This window comes from Helianthus annuus, chromosome 17 (assembly GCF_002127325.2).
Source record: "Helianthus annuus cultivar XRQ/B chromosome 17, HanXRQr2.0-SUNRISE, whole genome shotgun sequence".
Lineage (NCBI taxonomy): Eukaryota > Viridiplantae > Streptophyta > Magnoliopsida > Asterales > Asteraceae > Helianthus > Helianthus annuus.
In genome coordinates, this window is record NC_035449.2 from 118,195,600 (window position 1) to 118,219,807 (window position 24,208).

Below are 24,208 nucleotides of genomic sequence, written 5' to 3' on the forward strand. Positions count from 1 at the left end.
TATTTTCGGTACCGATTGGTACTGAGCTCATCAAATCCTGTAGTAACGTAGCAATGCAAGTAATTGTACTTTTTAAATTACTTTTCATACACACAGTAAGTAAACTATATTTCGTTTGAATGAGGTTTTATATACACAACAACTATTTTTCTTTATTTTTTGTCTTTTTCTGTAATAAATAAATTGTAGCATGTAAATTAACTTAGATATTTAGATTATTGATGAGCAAATCGTATCTAATCATGTAATCAAACTGGTATGGTTAATCATGTAAATTAACCATACCTGTATTTATTGATTTTTACCTTCAAATACCATACTGTATCGTACCGAGCATTTTCGGTGCCGGTACCTAATTTCGATGTTTTCCGGATCGGTACTTTCGGTGCCGTTACCGGTACCGAGCTCATCCATATTTTAACGTGTTAGCACCGTAATAACTGAACTGAAAACAACCGAATTTCCAACGTGTAGGACGTGTGGGTCCTATTATTATATATTATGTTATTTTAAAATCGTTTTTTTTAGGACGGAGTGACTATTCTTTTCACGACATTTTATTTATGTTATGATATTCGGTAACTGCTTGCTGTTACTAATACACGTTTTGCAGTCACTGAGTCCCCGCTGCAACGCACGGATGGAAAACAACTAGTTCAATGCAATGGCTTGTTAATTGAACAGGGTCATTTGTGTAGGCATGTCGGTTTGTAAGCAAGTGGTGTCCGATGTTAGTTTTTGTAGTATTATATAATATCTTATACTGTGCACTATGAAATCAACACGGTTTACTTATACCTAAATTTATTCATCTTTATTCCAACTAGTGGCACTATGATTGACTGTTACGTGTGAGAAAATACCGTTTGCTATCATTTGACATATTGCTTATTTGATTAGAAATCGATCAAGGCCATATCTTATTCATTGATTTGGTTTTCCGATTATTTAGTTCAATTTTAAATAGTTTTACTTTAGTTCAGTTTCGTTTTAATCGGGTTGAAACTAATAATAAACCCCGAGCTCATACAACCATCAACTGATATATGAGACTAGAACTAATATTGACAAGCAATGAAAAAACTGAACTAAGAGTTGTAGCGATGGTACCTTTGCAACCGCCCTTGCTGGTAGTCCCGTCTGAGCAAAAACATACGAACCCCGTTGTATTGCTGCGGCCACACCGCCCTTCTGACTCTTCACACTTGTCGCAACCATCCATCTTCTTCCATCTTAACCCAAAACCTTTCTCCAAAACTCTACCAAAATTCGTCGAAAGATTAGGAAACCTGTCAATGTTCGACCCAAACACCGTTGTCACCACTTCCTGATCGCATGAGTACACATCCCAATCCTTTTCCTCCGTACTGTTACTCATAACCTCCAAACAGGCCTTTCCAGCATCTCGGTCCAAGCACGATATCTCAGTCGCAAACGATGGGCATTCATCGCAGTCGAAATGAAAACTCAGATTAACGCTAGACGTCGTGAAATCTAGAGGCAAGGTTCCTAAGTTAATATTATGGCGCACCCGAGGGCAGTTGTTGGGGATTACGACGACTGGAGATACGTCGTAATCCGCCAGGAAGATGGTTCCAAGCTCGTAGTTTATACTCTGAACGTAGTACGAATCGCCACCGAATGAAATTTGGGGAATTCTCTGGTTACCGTTATAGGAGCAATTGATTCCGAAACCATCGTAACCGCAAAACTGGCTGAGAGATTCATTGTTTATCGTCCAAAACGGGTAGCTGACCGTGACATTACCGCAGTTGATTGAAGGGCAATATGGGTACGTTGAATTATTAGATTGTGCAAGCATGGTGATGAAGAACAAGGGGAGGAGGAGGAGGAGGAGGAGAATGGGTGATAGGGGAGACATGATTGTGATAATGACTACTGAATAACAAGTCCAACACTCTATTGTATATATAGTACAGAACTAAAGTTGCTTTCAAAGTTTTTATTGTAGTTTTTGTACAACTAAATGTTATTAAATTAAGTTAATAGTTTGCTATTATTAATTAAAAGATTTGTAGCATAAATTTAAGTTTTACCAGGTCACATGTCAGGGGGCTTCCCAACCCAAAAGTATTGTAGTTTAACATTATTAGAATAATTTAATGTCGTCATTTGATTTTTAAAACATATTTGATTGACTAGTTTTTGAAGTGTAACTTTTAACGATGGAATTTTTTACTAGAAAGCTAGGAAAAAGTTGAATTTGTCCACCTAAGGAACTTAAACCGTGTGTACTAAAATATGTTGTACGTTAATTTATTTTGTTTATATTACAAGTGGCAAGAATTTGTAATATAAATTTAAGAGTAAATTATAACTTTTGTCCTTTATCTTTGTAACAAATTTTAGGCGGTGTCCTTTGCCTTTAAGATTGATGATTTTTGTACTTAATGTTTCCAAATGTTACATTGTTTGTCCTTTAGCACTAACCTAGTTAATTTTAAACGTTGGAAGACATTACATGCATGTCACATGAGAGTATATCAGTCATTTCCATCACAATTTCCATTTTCCCCAAACTTATACCAACCCAAACCCTAGTTTCTCTCCCTCCCTCTCTCTCACATCACAACTACAAAAAAAAGTCCATTCAGTTGCACACACTTCTAATGGCATTTAGCTTTTGTGCCACTAATTTTGATTTTAGTGGCAGTTTGTGTATGCCATATTTGCTTAGTACACAATTTTAGTGATATTTAGTCCTTATGCCACTATTTCAAACTTTTAATGGCACTTTACATATGCCATTGAAATTCTCTATGATATTTAATGGTATTTTACATATGACACTATTTTCAAGTATTTCTAAAATCTACTATTTTATCCACCCTTTATAAAATTTACTAGGTTATCACCCGGGTGCTACCCGGGTTGGAGAAAACTATTAAAATAAATATCAAGTGCATAAATAAAATAAAATACAAAGTCTGATGTTGCATAAATTAGTGATAGAGTGGATATACAATTTAAAGATAGTCGAGTCCTTTTGAAGATGCATATCCTTCGAGTTACCAAAACCTTTTTCTTAGTAAATTGAGTTCCCTCGACAAAAAAAACAACCATATTATAAGTGTTATATACGTTTGTGTATGTTGAGTCCCACTTCCCAAGCTAGCGAACCGGATATATTCATCTAAATGTTCTCCAAAACATGTATGTTGTGTTCACCCTTATATTAAATTTCATCCACAACACTTTTTTCTTTGAACCAATAACCAAAACTCGTCTTCTAAACAATGGCGCTAATCGAAAAGACGAACGCCACTTTGCCATCTTTTCACTTCATACAGTTCATGCCATGCTTGTATTATCTCGTCAATGTCGAAACCTAATCCTGAAAAGAAAAAAAAACAACCTTCAAGGTCTAAAATTGCTTCCAAAATCTTTTTGAAAATTATTTTAATAAATACAGTTCTTGGGCAGCTCCATATATACCCCTAAAAACGTGCATAATATCAAATTTACTCAACCCAAATAACTAATGTCGAAAATTCCCGTTCAAAATACTTCAAATTTCATATATACCCACCTATTAAATCAAAATCATAATATGACCATTATACACTTCTCTTTCTCCTTACACTCAAAACTCTTAAATCCTAATGCAAATTCAAGGAAAGGATATATATATATATATATATATATATATATATATATATATATATATATATATATATATGTCATAAATTTAAAAATTATGAATATTTGATATTATGGATTTTTGTTGGGTAATTATGATATTATACCAAGTTTTGAAGGGGAAATATGAAATTATCCATCATCTTTGATATATTAAAAAATGTTGACAAGTCAGCCCGACATGATTTGAGTAGTATAAAAATTTATCTATTTTGACCCGTTACCTAACATGCTTGTTTTGCCACCTATACCCATAAGAATGTGGTCAAGAGTAGTGTCCATTTTTATACAAAACCCGTAACCCGACCCGAATTTAAAGCCACTCGAACCAAAATTAGAGAATACCTGAAAAACCCAAACCCGACCAACCGAATTTCATGACAGCCTCCCAACGACCTTAGTGAATATGGGTTGGCCTGGTAAGAAAAGAACATATCTAAGTGAAGATGGAAAAAATGAAAGCCAATTGAAATGGTAGAAATTACTGTTTAAATTTCATAAAATACTCCAACTTCATAAAAATTAAAGTATAATGTTACCTTACAAAATTGTTGAAGACCCTACTTCAACTCATGGTTATCATCAATATCTGTACGCAGAAAAACACAATCCAGGTATGCCCAAATACGAAACTGGTATAGATTCTATCAAATGTGGACATGTAATCAAAAGGTTTCTGATGAACTGAGTTCTCTTTAGAGGCTCTTGTCCTAATGGCTTTGGTTATAAATTTTGCTTATAAGTTTATACGAATTATGATAATAGATTTTTTTAAATAAAATATATCAGGTAAAAAGGAGGATTTTAATGGTAGGGGCCTATGTCAAAGCGTACTCAATACTACACAACTTCGTAAATATAAGGTTATCATGGAATACTTATATAGGGATGAGCACGGTACCGAGAAATACGGAGAAAATTGGTACCGATACTGGTACCGAAAAAGAGGGTAAATGGGAACCGGTACAGGTATCGAATATACCCGGTATGGTTCGGTACCGGGTAAGTGCTCATCCCTATACTTATATCTTTACAAAAACCATACAAAAGTCCAGATAACATACGAGTTGAATCTCCATTCAAAGAAGTGATTTGTCCTGTCGACACCAGGTAACGAACTTCCATTGCTAATCGGTGAATCTATTTTTATCATTGTTAGTATGAGACTAAAATATGCACATAATAAACTACTTGTAAACAAAAAAAGTACCTCACAGTAATGGTATATGCATAATCACCTTCATCTCCCAGTCTTAATAATCAAAATTAAACCCCTAGTAAAACTTAAAATTCCAATCAAAATTTAAACCAATTACCACTACAAATGTATCTAAAATCAACCAGCATATTTTACCTGAAGTTTGCCATTGTTAGCAACACTATAGTGGACTATAGTGGTGTACTCTGCAACAATACGACAACGTTTGCATCAATCCGGTCTCTCTTTTCACGCTCTCATCGGTCAATATACTGAGTGTGAAACCAAAGAAGAACTGAATTAGACATGATAATCTTGCCACTAATGAGTAAAAATTAACAAAACATATACCGTCAAGCATCCGAACACGAATAGCTTTATCTAAAGATAACACTAAGCATAACTATAATAATTTAAATAACAAATGTTTTAGATAAAGAGATGTTATGTACCCAAAATTTAAAAAATAAGGCAAATACCAACACGAATTATTGTTTTGTTTTGGTTCCCTTCACTTTCGGAAGAAGATCTTTTCTCCCCAACTTAAAAATGTCCTTGCTGCTGTCATTATCCAACTTGTGTTTGATTTCAGTTGTGGCAGATGATTTCTTGGCATTAGAAATGTGGACTTGATAAAGCAGCCTAATGCTTGTTGATTACACCAAGTAACCAGATATCAGTTATTATTATATCAATAATAAAAATAAACTAAAAAATGTTACAAACATAAAAGGGGATATGAGTACCAGTTAAGAAGTGGGATCAATGAAAACCTTGAAGAAACAGGTGCTGAACCAATATGACTTGATCTAAAGAAAAAAAAAAAAGAATCTACGTTTAGCCTTTCAATAACCACTTAAAGCTACAAAGTCATAATAATACGACTAATATTAAGTACAAATTGGAACATATTCATCAAGATCATAAACGGTGAAAACAAACAAAGATTAGCATAACATCACAAATACCACTTACAACTGCAAATTCATCAAAATAACACAAATGTCACTTACACATTGCAAAAAATTATAACGATCATAATCAAATCTATTAACTTCAGCATCAAAACAAAAGATAAACTGAAAAGAAACGAGCAACCTGCTCACATATAAACAAAAAATAATACATCAGATGAAACAAATTTATCTTTTTATCAATGTCTCAACTAAATTGTGATACGGTACCAACTGCCGGTATGAAGAAACGGTTTCAAAGATCTCTATCGGACCTTTCATCTTTATTGTTATCCCTAAAATTCATTGTTTATCAACAACTGATTTGTGTTTGTAGAGAATCTGCTATCATCGGTGATCCAATCTGCCCAAACATTGAAAAATAAAAAAATGGATAATATGATCGAAGGAATGCCAAAACAAAATAGAAACAAATGAAATCAAGATAAATAAACTTTGAAAAATATAGATTCGATATAGAAACAAAACCTTGGATGAAGATGTTTGAGAGGCGATGCGAAGAGAGGGAGAAGACGGTGAAACCCTAGAAATGAAGAACTATTAATCAAACTTGGATCATCAAACTATTAATCTAACCGAGGCACCATTCAAAATGAAGAACTAAATATGTGTAAGATCCCTTTTGAAACTGAATGAATCTCGTAGAAAAAAAAAAGAAATTGATAGCCAATACCACAAGATCAATAGAATTGAAAGAAGATTTGGTATTAGAAGATTAAACATACACTCATGCTTGATGCTTTGAACCAGAATGGAGATGGAGATGAAGGAAAACGGAGATGGTTCTCTAGGGTTTTGGAAAACAAACTACATAACTGCGTATAAATATAGTCGGGTCATAATAGGATTTGGAGCAGGATATGGAGCGCGCCTAACCCATATTTTATACCCAAAATTTTCCCGCCCAAAACAATCTGAGGTGCAATATCACGCTGACACGTGGCCCAAATTCTATTCATTTATTATATATATAATAGATATAATAGATTAATTTTTTTCCCTATCCTAGTTTTCCCTCTTTACGACACAATTAGCATCTCCCTCCAAAATCACGTTTCACGAAAATCCTTATGAAAAATCTCCCTCCAAAATCAATTAATTCCCTCCAAAATCTCATTCACATTCAAGTTTCACGTAGAAGACATGGTATCTTTTTCTTTCTCTGTTTGTTGTATTCTTCACGGTATTGCTCCACCAAAATGTTTTTTTAACAACAGATATGTCACCCATGAAGCAAAACTCACAGCTAATCTGGCTGATTCAATGTTGGCTGAACCGGATGGCACGGCTAGGGTTAGGGTTTGAGAACCGATTTTATTAACTAGCATCATATGCAATTGAAATTTCCTGTGTATCTTTCTTACGTATGTTTACAATCAGTTATTTCACTGGCATAAAAAAAAAAAAAAAACGAAACCCTAGCCCTAGCCTGGGGCACAAAATTTGCGACTATAGATACGATTTTAGATAAGAGTTTGGTCTTGTTCGGCTGAAAAGTTAGTATGCTGTTGGCGATTTTTTATAAGAGTTTTCAGTGAAGGGTGTTCAGCTGAAAAATTATGTTTCTGTTGTTGCTATTGTGCCCGATTAACTGGATAAGGAAGTGTCTGAATCAGTCTTTCACACTTGTTATGCTCTTGTCTGAATACGATTTTTCTGACATCAATTTGGCAGATATTCAGTTGTAATTCTGTAAATTATGTTGATGTGCTTCTTGTTTCCATTCTAATTTTTGCTAAAGTTGTGTGAAATATTTGTTGTTCTAATTAAAAAAGCTTTGAATTTGTGATGTAACAAGCCAAATCAGATTAGAAATGTAGGTTAATATTGTTTTTAAGCCATAATATTTGTTTGTACTGTTTTGATGTGCAATATAATCTAGCTACACTTGGTTGGTACAAAAATTAACTTGATTTAGCTAATCCCCTTTTTAAGTATCTAGGGCTTTGTGAAACTCATTGTCTATATATATAATTCGTCGGATTTCTAGGAGTTGTTGCTAAATTATTACTTTTAATACCTTCTATTGATATATATAATGCTTATGTTATCATTTGATTATGCTGGAGAATATGAAGATGTTAAGGGAAAACCTTAACATGCAAGTGCAAACTATAAGTTAGTCTAACATGAACAAGCCTTGCAATTTAAGATGGATTGGTTGTCCAGGTGAAAAGCCATGTGATGGCTCTGATGCTTGATGTCAGATTCATGATAATGTCTAACAAGCACACTTTTTGATAATATCTACCTGAATGGGTTGATTTGGGTTGGTCATACCTCAAACGGGTCCAAGAAAAGAAATTTAGATAAAAGAGGAACAACTCACCGGTCGAAAGTCGCTAAAAGTCTATTTCTTTGGCATATAGCCTCCCAATCTGTATTCATTGTAAGAACTTTGTTTTAGAGATGGAAATCAATGTTTGTGGGTCAACCTGGCCCGACCCATTTTGACCAAGACTAAAAGTGACATGTTTCTACCTGAATTCACTTTGCACTTATCTGACCCGCTTGTTTTGTCAATTTGAATTAAAAGCTTTGATCAAGCAATGATTGGTAATTTGTTTCTCTTTGAACAGCAGGATTTCCTTTCTTTGGGGCAGGTACATTTGCAGGATCTGCAAAAAACGCTTATCGTTTGCTGGTGGGCAGCTTTGACTTTCATCTCTATGGTGGCATCCGTTGCTTATTATTTGTCCATTTGATGGCGGATACGGGTGGATGGGAGAAACATGAGAATGAAGGGCTGGCTGTGACATCTTTAGAGAATGAGGATCGCAGATGTGCTGGTCAGTTTGAAAAGCTTTAAGTAAGTTACAATGGTTATAGTTACATTAATATGGTCGTGTATTTTTGAAAAAAAATATGAAAGTATCGTGTGGGATGATATCGCGATATGTATTGTATGTAAAGGTTTTTATCCCCTGCTTTCAGAAGCTTTTGATTTGCTAAACATGAAACCGGTTGGGTTGGGTACGGGCCTACGGCTTTAACCATAATCTTGATAGGATTGGGGAGACGGACTAGTCTTTTACAGATGGCTAGCTGAGACATGTTGAATGGTTGAGTATGAACAATATAATTCTGGTTGAGTGCTTTTACCATCTTATACAATTTTGGCGAGATATCCTTTAAAATATATAGTAGGAGGTTAAACTTGTAGATAAAATTTATCGACCTGACGAAATAACTTCATGACCAAAAAACAATAAACATGCTGTCAAGTTTCAAAAACTATTATTTCATTATACACTTCTTCCTCTGATTTTACTATTTATTAACATGAATTAGCTCTGGGTAGCTTTTATATTTTTACAAACGCGACAACTGATGAAGGTTGCACGCTAAGCAGTTAATGCGGAAAAATATCGGTTATCGGTCAAGGACCGATATCTGAGATATCGTTTATCGCGGTGATATATCGGTGAGATATCGGTAATTTCTAATATAGTGCATAAATATATATACACATATAGAACCTATATAAATTTATATATATAATGTTAAGTTTATACTTTTTATGCATAGATTTGTAAGTTTAAGGACTAAATATAAACTAGTGAAGATAGAGGGGTTAAATATTTATATACACAAACTAATAATGTGCTTTTATGTAAAAAAATACAAGTTTAAAGGACTAAGTATAAACTAGTGAAAGATAGAGGGGTAAATATTGAAATACTTGAAACATTTAACCCTAAAAGTCGCGCATTCTTCATCATCAGCCGCTTTCACCTTCATCTCGCTGTTCTACTGGTTTACAGCAGAAATTCCGGCAGAGGCGTCGGAATTGGCCGCCGGAGGTCGCTATACGGTCGATATGTGGTCGATAAGCGCCAACAGGTATGTTTTTTGCTGAAATCCAGATTTTTTTTATACAAAATTGGCCCAACCGAGATTCTCGCTGAGATGGCCGAGATGAATTATGCAGAAAATCGGCGCTATATCGGTGGTTCTCGGCGATATTATTGGTGACCGATATAAGGGCCGATATATGAAACCGATATTTGACTGGAGGTCCGATAACCGCTATATCGGCGATATAGCACCGGGATCTCGGCCGAGTTAACTGCATAGGTTGCACGGGTGCACTTTATGTTTATCATTTTTTCTTCTTCTTTTCTAACATCTAAACCTACAACATGCAGATGAAGGAAGCAGCAAACAAGAAGACTACCTAAAGACCAAATGCAGCTGCTTAGCAATATCATAGCACAATTAAAACGGAGTGGTCGTTAGCTCTTCATTTAAGTGATCTTTTTGTCATTTCATTGAGAAAGATTCACTAAATCTTTGTTCTTGTTATACACTCTGTTGGTAGCCTTGTTTGAATATATTTTTTTTAATGGGTCAAGCGGGTAAGATAAAAAAATAGATTAAGGCTTGGCAAACGGATCGTGTTGGGTGGGTTTTGCAAACGTCGTGCAGCCGAAGCCGCTGTTGCGTGCGTCATGCCGCTGCTGCTGCGTGCGCCGTGCAGCCGAAGACGCTGTTGCATGCGTCGTGCAATCGGGTATTTTAGGCATCTGAACACGACCCCATTGGTACCCCTTACCCTCATTGACTTTAAATGACGTTAATTTCAATTTTAAAATAAATATATGTTTCCCGTTTAATTGATTTATAAAGAAACTTTTTTTTTGCATAAATTAATTTAGTTTCTCTCTAAATACGATTTAACTTTTAAATTTTTATGTAATACTCAAGATATTGAATAGAGTAAACTTTCAAAATGGTCCTTGATGGTTGGTTACTTTTCGCATTTTAGTTCAAAACTTTAAACTTTTTGAACCCGGGTCCCTGTGGTTTCAATTTTGTTGTCATTTTCATTCAAAATCAAATTTTGGTAAGATTTTTGAGTTAACATCCAGTTTTTTGTCTTTTTTCTCTTTTTAATGAAGGGTAAAAAGGTCTTTTAACGTTTTATTATAAAAAAATTTAAAAAATTGACCATTTTGCCCTTCATTAAAAGGGAGGAAAAAGACAAAAAAACTGGATGTTAACTGAAAAATCTGACCAAATTTTGATTTTGGATGAAAATGGGAACAAAATTGAAACCATATGGACCTAGATTCAAAAGATTTGCGTTTTGGATTAAAGTGTTAAAAGTGACCAAACCACAAGGAATGATCGGGCTAGAACGGGTCGCGTTGATGGGTCGTAATGGGTCCATTGTAAGTCATAACTATCCATAAGAAGTCATAATGGGCTATATACACCTGTATATGACTATTAGTCACTAACTTTTATGAGAATTTACCACAATTAACTATCATATGACTATTAGTCACAATTGATTGTGGTTGATAAGTTTGAGTTAATTGGCCTTAACCGGTCACCATTGAATCTAATTCACCACCAATGACCCTAGTTGATGACCATTAATCATAATCGACCACCATAAATCCTAACCAACCATAATGGGCCATCCATAACCTGTATTTACCTTTAATGGCGATAACCTGTATCAACCGCCCAAATTCACTATCATTGGCATTAATCCAGTTTTTTTTTTCTCTTTTTTCTCCCTTTAATGAAGGGCAAAAAGGTTTTTTAACGTTTTATTATAAAAAATATAAAAAAATTGACCATTTTGTCCTTCACTAAAAGGGAGGAAAAAAACAAAAAAACTGGATGTTAACTGAAAAATCTAACCAAATTTTGATTTTGAATGAAAATGGCAACAAAATTGAAACCATATGGACCTAGATTCAAAAGGTTTGCGTTTTGTACTAAAGTGACCAAACCACAAGGAATGATCGGGCTAGAACGGGTCACGTTGATGAGTCGTAATGGGTCCATTGTAAGTCATAACGATCCATAAGAAGTCATAACGGGCTATATACACCCGTATATGACTATTACTCTATTAGTCGCTATTTTTGAAGAGAATTTACCACAATTAACTATCATATGACTATTAGTCACTATTTTTTATGATAATTTAACATAATTAACTATCATTTGAACCACAATTGATTTGTGGTTGATAAGTTTGACTTAATTGGTCTTAACTGATCACCATTGACTCTAATTCACCACCAGTGACCCTAGTTGATGACCATTAATCATAATCGACCACCATAAATCCTAACCAACCATAATGGGCCATCCATAACCTGTATTTACCTTTAATGGCGATAACCTGTATCAACCGCCCAAATTCACTATCATTGGCACTAATCCAGTTTTTTTTTTTTTTCTCTTTTTTCTCCCTTTAATGAAGGGCAAAAAGGTTTTTTAACGTTTTATTATAAAAAATATAAAAAAATTGACCATTTTGCCCTTCACTAAAAGGGAGAAAAAAGACAAAAAAGCTGGATGTTAACTGAAAAATCTGACCAAATTTTGATTTTGAATGAAAATGGCAACAAAATTGAAACCATATGGACCTAGATTCAAAAGGTTTGCGTTTTGTACTAAAGTGACCAAACCACAAGGAATGATCGGGCTAGAACGGGTCACGTTGATGAGTCGTAATGGGTCCATTGTAAGTCATAACGATCCATAAGAAGTCATAACGGGCTATATACACTCGTATATGACTATTACTCTATTAGTCGCTATTTTTGATGAGAAATTACCACAATTAACTATCATATGACTATTAGTCACTAGTTTTTATGATAATTTAACATAATTAACTATCATTTGAACCACAATTGATTGTGGTTGATAAGTTTGACTTAATTGGCCTTAACTGATCACCATTGACTCTAATTCACCACCAATGACCCTAGTTGATGACCATTAATCATAATCGACCACCATAAATCCTAACCAACCATAATGGGCCATCCATAACCTGTATTTACCTTTAATGTTTTATTTAAATAAATATATGTTTCCCGTTTAATTTATTTATAATTTTTTTTTGCATAAATTATTTTAGTTTCCCTCTAAATATGATTTAACTTTTAAATTTTTATGTAACACTCAAGACATTAAATAACACAATAACGAATGTATATAATTAAAATTTGAAATTAAGATTAATATTTTGATAAATGGAAGTATGGAATTTGTAAATATAATTTATTTAAATCTCTAAAATTTAACTTTTTAATTGGGCTCCTGATTCTTAAAACAGTTTCCCTCTTCCTCAATAGATCAAACTGCAATACGTATTGTTAACTCCGGTGATTAAAGGGAAGACCGAACTGGACGACTTGTTCAATCACTAGAGGGATTCAATCGCTGGTAATTGAAGGGATACCTAGGACGACCATAAGGGTTACGATTGGTTTAATCACAACTATAACCGCCTTCAATCCTAGGTCAGTAAATGGTAAAAAGCAAACGGTTATGTTCAATTGATCATTAGTGTGTGATTGTGTGTACATGTGCAACGATCTATATGTGTTTGTGTTTTTTTTTTCTAGTTTGAATTATATATCATTGATTCTTCTGCTCTATTATTTGATTAAAGATCACATGTGCATACTATTCACGTTATAATTAAAACCCAATCTGTGGCCTTTCAATTTTCTTAATTGTTCTAGCTTGATTAGCAAGTATCTGTGACGAATATTAGATTACTTCAGTTATGAAACCATACTAATTCTGAAACCATACTAGTTCTGAAACTATACTGATCAGTGCCTACATGTGTATGTGCGTTTACGGTTCTTTATATGTCTATATATGTTTAAATTTGACAGAAAGAAGGTTTCAAGGTGCTTTTGTACAATTAGTGAACCAAATTAAATTAAATAGCATCACTAGTTGTTTGTTGCTGTCCTAAATCTTAGTTCCATTATATGTTCTGAGAATTGTACGTCTAAATGTGTGAACTAAAGCATGATATCATCAGCTTTGAAATTGATATGAATGTTTTGTTTTTATGCGTACAACTAGTTTAGTTTAGTAATAGATTTTTAACAATCTTGAAAATCTTCTTATATATTGTAATAATTTGCAATTTAGAAGATGAATCCTGATTATATGATTAATACTTACAAAGTTTGTTATGTTTCATTATGAATAGTAATGGACAGATCATGGATGTACCTTGCACCAAGATCAAGTCAAACTTTTGTTAATGGGGTGCAGACCTTCTTAAATTTTGCATTTGAGAGAGCATGTGTGAATGGGACGTTGATAAAGTGTCCATGTACAAGTTGTCTAAACATGAAATATAAGAGTAGACAAACTGTTCTAGATCACCTTATATGTTCAGGGTTCCGACCTGAATACTGGAAATGGGTATATCATGGAGAAGGCACAACGGTTGCATCAACAACCACAACCTATGACGAGGAAGAGGAGATATTACGCCATGAAATGCATGAAATGTTGGATGATATATTTGAAACAGAAGGTGGAATTGGAGTCGAGATGCATGAGACTGCTTCAAATAATAGTGAAGAGACGAATACCAGAAGAAGCGAATTTGATGACCTTGTCAAGGAAGCTGAAGAAAAGGTGTACCAGAATTGCAAATACAACAAGTTATCTTGTGTTGTGCGTTTGTACCAATTAAAATGTCTCAATGGATGGAGTAGCAAATCTTTCACTATGTTGTTAGAGTTTCTGAAGGATTTGTTACCTAAAGGAAATTTGTTACCTAAAACAACGCATCAAGTGAAGAAAATCATGGCAAGCTTGGGATTAAGATATGAAAAAATCCATACATGTCGTAATGGTTGCATGTTGTTCTGGGATGATAAAGAGAAAGATGAAGTTTGTTCTTTTTGTGGATCTTCTAGATGGAAAGTTCATGAAGCTAGTCCAGAAGATGAAGAGAGTCCTCCCAAGAAGAAGGCTTGTAAAATATTAAGATGGTTTCCTTTAAAACCTAGACTTCAAAGATTTTTTATGTCATCAAAGACGTCTAATCTTATGAACTGGCATCATATTGACCGTGTGAAAGATGGCAAATTGCGGCATCCAGCAGATGCGTTAGTTTGGAAAGATTTTGATGAAAAGTTTTCCGAATTTGCCAGTGATCCCCGTAATGTTCGTCTAGCTTAGACCTGGCAAACGGGTCGGGTTGGGTCGGGTCGGGTCATGGGTCAAAACGGGTACGGGTCAAAATGGGTTCGGGTCAAAACGGGTCAAATAAAAAAAGGGTTGTTTTGGATCGGGTCAAAACGGGTTTGGGTCGAAATGGGTTCGGGTCGGAACGGGTTAGGGTCGGAACGGGTTTCGGGTCAGAACGGGTTTCGGGTCGGGTTAGTTAAAAAAATGTTTTTTTAAAGAGATTGTACATCAAGGGGCAATTTTGTCGGGTTAAAACGGGTCCACGTTGGCTCGGGTTGAGAATGGATTCGGGTCGGGACGGGTTCGAGTCAAAAAAGTGCATGAGCTGTTCAAACGGATCCAAGTTGGTTCGGGTTGAGAATGGATTCGGGTCCGGGTTGATTCGGATTGAGAATGGAAATCGCAGCATCATAGAGTGCCAAAGCCTTGGCAAATCTCCCATTTTTATAATCTTTGTTTGCATTTACCAGAGTAACACGCTTGTGGTAAGTGGTAACCTTAACAGTAAGCAACTTATACCCATAAACCATAACGCTAACGTGATACAAGAATATTAATTTAACTTACTCATGTATACGAGAACATGTGCCAAACGTTAACACGCGATAAATCAAACATACTCGCAACCTTCTCTGACATTACCAATGTATCAAATAAAATTCAAGACTTGCTAATATCATTTCAATCATTTGATCAAACGTCTAACAACGATAACAAAAGCAAATAAAACTAATTCAAAAGCCGCATCACACACCCTTTCTACGAAGATCTCTGCCCAATGGCAACCGCCTACCCGAAATTCAAAAGCCGCATCACACACCCTTCCGCAGTCTCAACAAAACTAATCTCTTTAATCAATTCAGACTCACTAAAAACCTGTTCACACAACCGTTTCTCCCTAAACAAAAGAACTTTAACCACGACTTTAACCGCCGGTATCCACTTCTTCATCTTCTCATCCAGTATTTTCCACTCAATGTTCTGCACTTCCTCAATACTCAACTTCTCAACCCCGAGAATCGAATAACACTCGTCCAACACATCGCGCTGCACAATACTATACACCTGACAACACCCTTTCTCATATCCCGACTGAATCATCCGGTCCGCAATCGCTTTCAACTCCTTAATCGCATCACTTTAAACCAACTCGACATAAACATCACCTTCTAAACTCACACCTCTATCATGATAATATGCACTTCCTCTGTCATCATCTTCCCTGTAACTCTCAAAATCCTCCCGATATTCAACCTCGCTAACCGCAAACGATCCCGAACCTTTACGGATCGAACCGTACAGCCTCTCAACATCAAAAAAAAAAAAAACCAAAAACTACAAACCCTAAAACACAAGATCCAAAACATCTACTCCGATCGATCATGATAACAACACAATTAACCTAAAAAACGGATAAATTCTACCCTGATCGGCACCTAAAACTCGAAATGAGCGATCAACAATTGAACAAACTAACCGGAAAACTGAAATTCTGTTGTAATTTGGATATTCAGCAACTGGATGAACAGGAGTATACGGAATTAAGAGGTATTGGGGCCTCGAATTTAACCCATGAGAGCTTGATCTGGCAGCGGTTGTTCTTGTTGTTGTAGAGAGAGAGAGAGGTGGTGTCGGTTTGATTCAATGAAGAAGATAACCCATTCTTCAACCCGTGCCTTTCTTTTTTTTCAACCCTAACTGACCCGTAATAATTTCCCAACCCTATTCGACCCATAAATAAATTTTTTTATTTTTTAGATAACCCAATTTGACCCCCTTAACTAAACTTCCTCACCCAAATTCACCCAATATAATTTAAAAACGACCCAAACTGACCCATTGTATGCTATTTGGGTCAGAACTGCCCCCTCTAGTCTAGCTCTTGCAAGTGATGGCTTCAACCCATTTAGGTCAATGAATTTGTCACACAGTACTTGACCAGTTTTTCTTATTCCTTACAATTTGCCACCATGGTTCGTTATGAAGCAACCAAATTTTATTCTTTCTTTAATCATCCCAGGTCCCAATGGTCCAGGAAACAAGATAGATGTGTATATGCAACCTTTGATAAAAGAATTGAAGGAGTTATGGGAAGATGGAGTTTCTACATTTGATGCCTCAACGAAACAATACTTCCAGTTGAAGGCATCTATTATTTCTACCATATCTGACTTTCCAAGCTATGCCAATCTGTCCGGGTGGAGCACTAAAGGAGCACTTGCATGTCGTGTATGTGGTTTTGATACCGATTCCAATTGGCTTAGTCACGGACGAAAGTACTGTTACATGTGTCATCGAAGGTGGCTTCCATCTGACCATCGTTGGCGTTCAGATACTAGATCCTTTGTTGGACACCATGAATTTAGAGTTGCTCCTGTTCCTTCTTCTGGAGAGGAGGTTCTACAACAACTAGATAACACTGAATTTCTTGTCGACAAGGATGTCCCTGGTCCATGGAAAAAGAAAAGTATTTTTTTATGTTGCCATATTGGGAGCATTTGTTGTTGCGTCACAATCTTGATGTTATGCACATTGAAAAGAATGTTTGTGACAACATAGTGGGGACTTTATTGGGACAAGAAGGAAAGTCAAAAGATAACTATAAAACAAGACTTGACTTGCAACAAATGGGTATAAGAAAGGAACTGCATCCAAAGAAGCGGCCTAGAAGTAATATCACCTTCATGCCAAAAGCTTGCTATCAAATGACTCGGGGTGAAAAGACTGAATTTTTAAAAACCCTTAAGTCAATTAAACCTCCCGATGAATTTTCATCTAATATCTCTCGATGTGTACAGTTAAATGAGTGCAAACTAATTGGGATGAAGAGTTATGATTGTCACTTGTTGATGCAAGAATTTTTGCCTATTGCATTACGTGGAACTTTACCAGACCATGTAAGCTCGGCTATAATTGAATTATGCAATTTTTTTAAGATCATTTGCTACAAGGATTTATCTGAAGTCGATCTGCATTTTATTGAGTCTAAAGTTGCTGTCACTTTATGCAAACTAGAGAAGATATTTCCTCCTTCATTCTTTACTGTAATGGTGCACTTGGTGATCCATTTAACAACAGAAGTTAAGCTTGGAGGTCCTGTTGCATTTCGGTGGATGTACCCTATTGAAAGGTAAATACCATTTCTATATATCTTATTCATTATTTGCTACATTTTTTAGTTTTCAAATGATCAGTGACTTGTAATTATGACATGAACAGGGACCTTTTGAAACTTAAGTCATACGTTCATAATAGAGCTCATCCTGAAGGATCAATTGCTGAAGGTTATTTAGCTGAGGAAAGTATAACATTTTGCTCTAGGTATCTATCAAAAGTAGAAACCGTCTTCACTAAAGCAATTAGGAATGATGATGAGGGTCACCAAAATCACATTGAAGAATCCAACAATCTTTGTCCCGGTCGTGCCATAGGTCATAAATTGCATTTGGGCGTATCTATTCGCAAAAGAAGGAGATCTTCAAATTCAAACATTGATGAGAAGTCTCTCACTCAAGCACATCGTTATGTATTATTCAATGTTGAGTCAGTTACACCTTTTCGAGAGTAATAATCCATGCTTGTTATTTGATACTCTTCCTATTCATTCATTTATCACAAAAATTGATAATGTGAATTTTCTTAGGGATCACAAACTCATAATCAAGGGACAAAACCGTTCTCGTCGGATGCCAGATTATGAAATGAACAAGATTCACTGCCAACAGTTTGCTGGTTGGTTCAAGAAAAGGGTATTTCGAAATGAATATTAAATATGTTATAATTTGTTATTTGGGATATATCTTTGTGTAATGACTATTAACAACCATGTTGTAGGTTGCACGTATGGAAGAGCAAGGGGATGATGTAACGGAAGAGATAAAATGGCTTGCTCGTGGTCCACTTAAAAGTGTGAAACGATACTCTGGTTACCTTGTTAAGGGTTATCGTTTTCACACAAGAAAACGAGAGAAATCACTAAGAACCCAAAATAGTGGTGTCGTTGTTACTGTAGAAGGTGCAAGTTATGCTAGTAGTCGAGATAGAAGGCCTGTTCATGGTGTGACTAACTACTTTGGTAAATTGAATGACATTATTGAGTTAAACTACTCAGGTCAAATCCGAGTAGTTTTATTCAAATGTGATTGGGTTGACATCAATAGGGGCTGCAAGATAGATAATGGTTTAACATTGGTTAATTTCTCATACAAGGCACATACAGGGGCTAATTTAACAGATGATCCATTTGTATTGGCAGCACAAGTTGATAAGGTGTTCTATATAACAGATCCTAAGCACAAAGATTGGGAGGTCGTGAGACATGTAAAAGTAAGAGATGTATTTGACATGGGAAGTGTTGATGATCAAGTTGGTCCTTATTCGAATGATTGCACATTTGATGTGCCTAACTTGCATAGGATTGGGGATGATGGTGAAGATGGCATAGACATTACGCCCGATATGGAATGTGAAGTAGATGTTGAAGAAAACGATGATGAGGGCTCGGGTTAAAATTGGACATATTTTAGCATGGGTATTGTAAAGTGCAGGTACGGTCTCATGCGCAAATAAAATTGTCTACTATGTTTTTTTCTAGTATTTGGTATAGTATTTTTAGCCCAATTATATATATGTTTGACTTTAATTTGTATTGACTTTGTCTGCTTTGCTGTTGGTTGGTGATGTGGGTCAAGAATTGAGATATTAGAGGTTGTGCCAGTTCTGTTGATTTGCGATATGGGTCAACATTTATCCCTAGCTAAGAAAGACTTGCTTTAAGGTTATTTGGATCAAAGATAAACGACCTAAACATGCAGCAATAGAGCAATTTTGAAGACATACAGTCACTTGGCATCTGGTGGTTTTTGCTTAGTGTTGTACCTGCAGCGATAGCTACATCAAGACTGCCCAGTTTGGCATCTTTTTTTAGACTATTTTTTATGTAAACTTTTCATATGTTCAACGCTACATTTATATATCAACTACTTTATGTATACTACATGTTCAAGTACTTAATATATTGTCTCTGATGTTAGATATCCTTTAACCGCATAAATTCATTTAAGAAGAATACCCGCAGCGAAGTGCAGGTTTGCCACTGACTGTAATTAAAACTATATTTCCTTTTTTAGTCTGAACCGCATAAATACGACGCTGCTGCATGCGCCCCGCAGCCGACGCTTCTTCTGCACACAGCCGACGCCGCTGCTGCTTGCGCCGCGCAACCGACGACGTTACAGCGTACGCCGCGCAGCGGTGCGTATATATCTTAATAATCATGATACATTGGCATGACGGGTCCATTATAAGTAATAACGGTTCATAAAAAGTTGTAATGGGCCATATACACCCGTACATAGCTATGAGTCACCGTGTTTGATATATAATTTATGAACATTGATTTTACTTCACCAAGTTTTACTTAATCGGCCTTAATTGGTCAGCATTGACTATAATCCACCATCAACGACCTGAATCGACCAGCAATAGACCTAAAGCACCATCAATAATGAGGACATGGGTTAAAATGGGACATATTTTAGCGTGGGTATTATAAAGTGCAGGTACGGCCTTATAATGTTATTGCAGTTCAGCAATTGTATCACGCGATTCACGAGATGGGTCAAAATTTGAGGATTTTCATGATATATTTTTCTTAAAAGATAGCTGCTGATAAAAGGCTAAAACAATAGTGCAGCCAAATTTGGTTCACTTGCTTTTTTCCTTTTTGAGTGTATTGTAGTAGATTGTTGCTGATAAAAGTCACTGTTTATTAAATATTGGTAGTACCCTAGATTGTTTAAAATAAATGATCTTATTCTTTCAATTAATCATATATACTCCATTAGCAATACACAAAACTGATTTAGAATAAGGAAAAAAGTATTGGTAGGTTTACCCCCACGTGACCCGACTAACCCGACCCGTTTCACTTGTAGATAGAATTTATCGATTTGATGAAATAACTTCATGACCAAAAAACAATAAACATGCTGTCAAGTTTCAAAAACTATTATTTCATTATACACTTCTGCCTCTGATTTTACTATTTATTAACATGACTTAGCTCTGGGTCGCTTTTATATTTTTACAAACGCGAGCCGAGCCGAGCAGGTTTACCACCAACTGTAGTTAAAATTATATTTCTTTTTTAGTCCGAACCACATAAATACGACGCTGCTGTGTGCGTCGCGCAGCCGATGACGATGTTGCGTGCGCCGCGCAGCCGACGCCAAACAACATAAATATGACTATGCTGTGTGCGTCGGGCAGCCGACGAAGCTGCCGCGCAGCCGACGCCGCTGCTGCTTGCGTCGTGCAGCGATGCGTATATATCTTCATAATTATGATACATGGATATGACGGGTCTATTATAAGTAATAACGGTCCATTAAAGTTTTAATGGGTCATATACAACCGTATATAGCTCTGAGTCACCGTGTTTGATAATAATTTACGAGCATTGATTTTACTTCACCAAGTTTTGCTTAATCGGCCTTAATTGGTCAGCATTGACTATAATCCACCATCAACGACCTGAATCGACCAGCACCGGACCTAAAGCACCATCAATGATGAGGACTCGGGTTAAAATGGGACATATTTTAGCGTGGGTATTATAAAGTGCATGTACGGTCTGATGCGCAAACAAAATTTTTTCTATTAACGACTTGAATCGACGAGCACTGGACCTATAGCGCCATCAATGACCTTAATCCCCCATTGCCTTGAAAATTGATAACTAAGCCAACTACCATAAATTTACCATGCATAAATTGACCCTAATCGACAACCATTGATCATAATTGATAATCAACTACTATAATGGATCATCAATGACCCTACATGATCTCCATTTATATTATATTTTATTTTTTTCAAAAGGTGTTTTTATATGATAAGTTGAATCAAGGGCGTAGCTTTGTGGGGTCGGGAGGGGGCGGCCGACCCCCCGAACTTTTCACTCAGTAGTGGAGAGCATGTAGTTTTCGTATAGAAATTTTTGAGTATATACGTTTTTGACCCCCTGGTTTTATAGATTTTTTTGTCTATACGTTTTCGACCCCTCGGTCGGAAATCTCAAGCTTCGCCACTGAGTTGAATTAGTCGGGAATTTTTATGCACCCGAAGACGACCCGTTTGGTACCCCTTACCCTCACTAACTATAAATGCGTATAATTTCAGTTTAAATAAAATACGTTTCCAGTTTAATTTAATTATAAAATAGTATTGTGTATCTCATTTTAGTTTCCCTTATAATTTGATTAAACTTTGAAATTATATTGTAACACTCAAGATATTAAATAAAAGAATAATAAATGAATATAAAAAATAAAAGAATAATAAATATAAAAGATTACATGTATTAACGGAATGAGCAAAATAGCTGATTAAAACTTCTAAAATTCAACTTTTTGGAATAAGCAAAATAACTGATTAAAACTTCTAAAATTCAACTTTTTTATTGGGCTCCCGCTCCTTTAAAGGGAATTAGGCGGCAGTTAACATTTTGATTTTACCCTCACTGTCAAATTGCAATAGCCAGGCCTAAATTCCAGATCGAAGGACGACTTGTTCAATCGCTAGAAGGATTTAATCCAAGGGTTTCGATTGGTTCAATTGCAACTTAAAACACCTTCAATATTAGGTCAGTAAATGGTAAAGAATAAATGATTATGTTCAATTGATTAACATGTGTGATTGTGTGTATATGTTCCGTGTTTGAGACGTGTGTTTGTGTTATTAACGGTCCAATTGATGTTTTTTGCTTTCGTAATTGTATGTACTTCTTCCACATATAATTGTATTTCCACTGCTATTAAACTGTTAGTTTATGAATGTGGTTGCTTGCTAAAAAACCAAAGTGGTTGAAAAGATCTCATTCAAAGCACTAGGCTTTTAAGGAATATACAAATAGGATTTTAAGGGCGTCTGCTAACTATATTTTAAGTTATCATTACACATTGCTAATGTTATAGTTTAAATTATTAACCTATTCACAGTTAAATAGAGCATAATTGATGTCTCTATGGTGATACCTTGCAAAATTTGCTTTATCTCTATCGCGATTAGGATTTCATATCAGAGATAATTTAAAAGCCAACGGTTGCTTTAATTAACTCTGACAGAAATGTACAAAATAGACAAGTAAATGTTTTAGGCTTTTAGCGCAACCCACATGAACTGAATATTCTCTAGTTCTACCCGAATTCATTTTGACTAATTACCCGACTTCGCCTGATCCACCTATTTTTCCACCTCTATTTACAATAAGATAAAGATGTATCATGTTACCCGAAGTCTGAATTTGGCTGGTTGAAAAGGGCTTCAGCAGAGCTCTGAGTAGAGGAGCATAACAAACAGCGTTTAATAATGTAAACTGCCCCATCATGAGTTTTACTTTTAACTTCACATTTACCATTCACAGCAAGTCAGTAAGTTTTGTTAATGGGGTAAATATTGATATATGTATTGTGTCTTTTTTGAATAGATATTATGGGTATGCGCAAGGGGCTACATATCATTTCTACGGACTTCAGTGAGACTGTTGAAGACCATGGTGAAGCCAATGTTGAAGACCATGGTGAAGCCGATGTTGAAGACCATGACACTTATGACAATGTTGAAGACCATGGTAAAATGCAAGGTTGCCAATCAAATTCTCATGAGGGTAATGAGTATATGAAATTAAGAGAACTTACGATTCAGGAGAATAATAAAAGACTAAGAGAATTAGGAATTAAAAACATTATAAATACTCCGGCTAGTTTGGAAGAAAGTCAAAAAATGAAGAAAAAAACAGTGAAAAAGGTAATTTGGTTATCAAAACTTTATTTATTTTATTTTATATACACATGTTTTCTAATGAAAATAAATTTGTTATAGCAAAACCGTCCACAATATATTCCACCGATGTCTTCAAATAGAGTTGCTAATATAATGAAGCTACGTCGAGTCGTTGCTCCAAATGTCTCTCAAAAGCTTCCATCAACTTCAAATGCAACTTCAAATGCAACAAAACCAACAGTTACCATGAGTGAAATAATCAAAGGTAATAAAGAAGGAGCAAAGAAAAAGTTGGTTCTTGTTGATGAGGATGATGAGATGTTTCAAGGTATCATTTTGTTGTTCATAAAGTTATTTTAATTAATAGTATCTTTTATATTAATTTACTCTATATTCTTTAAGAAGCGGATACAGAAGTGGATGATGTTGGTCAACATGTGATACGAATGGCAGATCACGACTATTCTAACGATGAAGACAATGTTCATGAACAATTACAAGGCCCGGAAAAACAAAAGGCAACAAGTTCTAATATAAAAGGTAATAGTATAGGTAGGCGTAAGAGGCTACATATCACTTCTACAATCTCAACTGAGCGTGTTGAAGACCA

At 35.4% G+C, this 24,208-nt stretch overlaps 4 protein-coding genes across 6 annotated transcripts; 3 read left to right on the forward strand and 1 right to left on the reverse strand.

Moving 5' to 3' along the window:
• Positions 1-1,024: 1,024 nt before the first annotated feature.
• Positions 1,025-1,882, reverse strand: LOC110924895 (LEAF RUST 10 DISEASE-RESISTANCE LOCUS RECEPTOR-LIKE PROTEIN KINASE-like 2.8). The gene has a single exon (XM_022168872.1). It carries the CDS (start codon positions 1,880-1,882, stop codon positions 1,025-1,027), a length of 858 nt encoding a protein of 285 aa, XP_022024564.1.
• A 4,967-nt stretch (positions 1,883-6,849) lies between these two features.
• LOC110923185 lies at positions 6,850-10,223 on the forward strand. Of its 3 annotated transcripts, none has more exons than XR_002583812.2 (4): positions 6,850-6,978; positions 8,412-8,641; positions 9,597-9,675; positions 9,981-10,223. XR_002583812.2 is itself a non-coding variant. In XM_035986855.1 (4 exons), exons 1-4 carry the CDS (start codon positions 6,903-6,905, stop codon positions 9,982-9,984), a joined length of 369 nt encoding a protein of 122 aa, XP_035842748.1. In that variant the 5' UTR covers positions 6,850-6,902; the 3' UTR covers positions 9,985-10,223. The 3 variants fall into 3 exon arrangements, 1 of the variants encoding a protein (XP_035842748.1); XR_004886625.1 differs by having other exon boundaries at positions 9,600-9,675; XM_035986855.1 differs by having other exon boundaries at positions 8,412-8,621.
• A 3,598-nt stretch (positions 10,224-13,821) lies between these two features.
• Positions 13,822-14,805, forward strand: LOC110924893. The gene has a single exon (XM_022168871.1). It carries the CDS (start codon positions 13,822-13,824, stop codon positions 14,803-14,805), a length of 984 nt encoding a protein of 327 aa, XP_022024563.1.
• A 1,989-nt stretch (positions 14,806-16,794) lies between these two features.
• On the forward strand, positions 16,795-19,323 carry LOC110924892. The gene is made up of 5 exons (XM_022168870.1): positions 16,795-17,281; positions 17,374-17,944; positions 18,034-18,357; positions 18,458-18,563; positions 18,649-19,323. Exons 1-5 carry the CDS (start codon positions 16,795-16,797, stop codon positions 19,321-19,323), a joined length of 2,163 nt encoding a protein of 720 aa, XP_022024562.1.
• The last annotated feature ends 4,885 nt before the right edge of the window (positions 19,324-24,208 follow it).

Excerpts from the sequence above, each read along its gene's own strand:
- LOC110924895 (XM_022168872.1), bottom strand. The coding sequence starts at position 1,882 with ATGTCTCCCCTATCACCCATTCTCCTCCTCCTCCTCCTCCTCCCCTTG.
- LOC110923185 (XM_035986855.1), top strand. The coding sequence starts at position 6,903 with ATGAAAAATCTCCCTCCAAAATCAATTAATTCCCTCCAAAATCTCATT. Across the intron at positions 6,979-8,411 it reads AGTTTCACGTAGAAGACATG|CAGGATTTCCTTTCTTTGGG; the intron begins GTATCTTTTTCT and ends CTCTTTGAACAG. Across the intron at positions 8,622-9,596 it reads TGAGGATCGCAGATGTGCTG|CAGAAATTCCGGCAGAGGCG; the intron begins GTCAGTTTGAAA and ends ACTGGTTTACAG.
- LOC110924893 (XM_022168871.1), top strand. The coding sequence starts at position 13,822 with ATGGACAGATCATGGATGTACCTTGCACCAAGATCAAGTCAAACTTTT.
- LOC110924892 (XM_022168870.1), top strand. The coding sequence starts at position 16,795 with ATGAAGCAACCAAATTTTATTCTTTCTTTAATCATCCCAGGTCCCAAT. Across the intron at positions 17,945-18,033 it reads TGGATGTACCCTATTGAAAG|GGACCTTTTGAAACTTAAGT; the intron begins GTAAATACCATT and ends TGACATGAACAG. Across the intron at positions 18,564-18,648 it reads CTGGTTGGTTCAAGAAAAGG|GTTGCACGTATGGAAGAGCA; the intron begins GTATTTCGAAAT and ends ACCATGTTGTAG.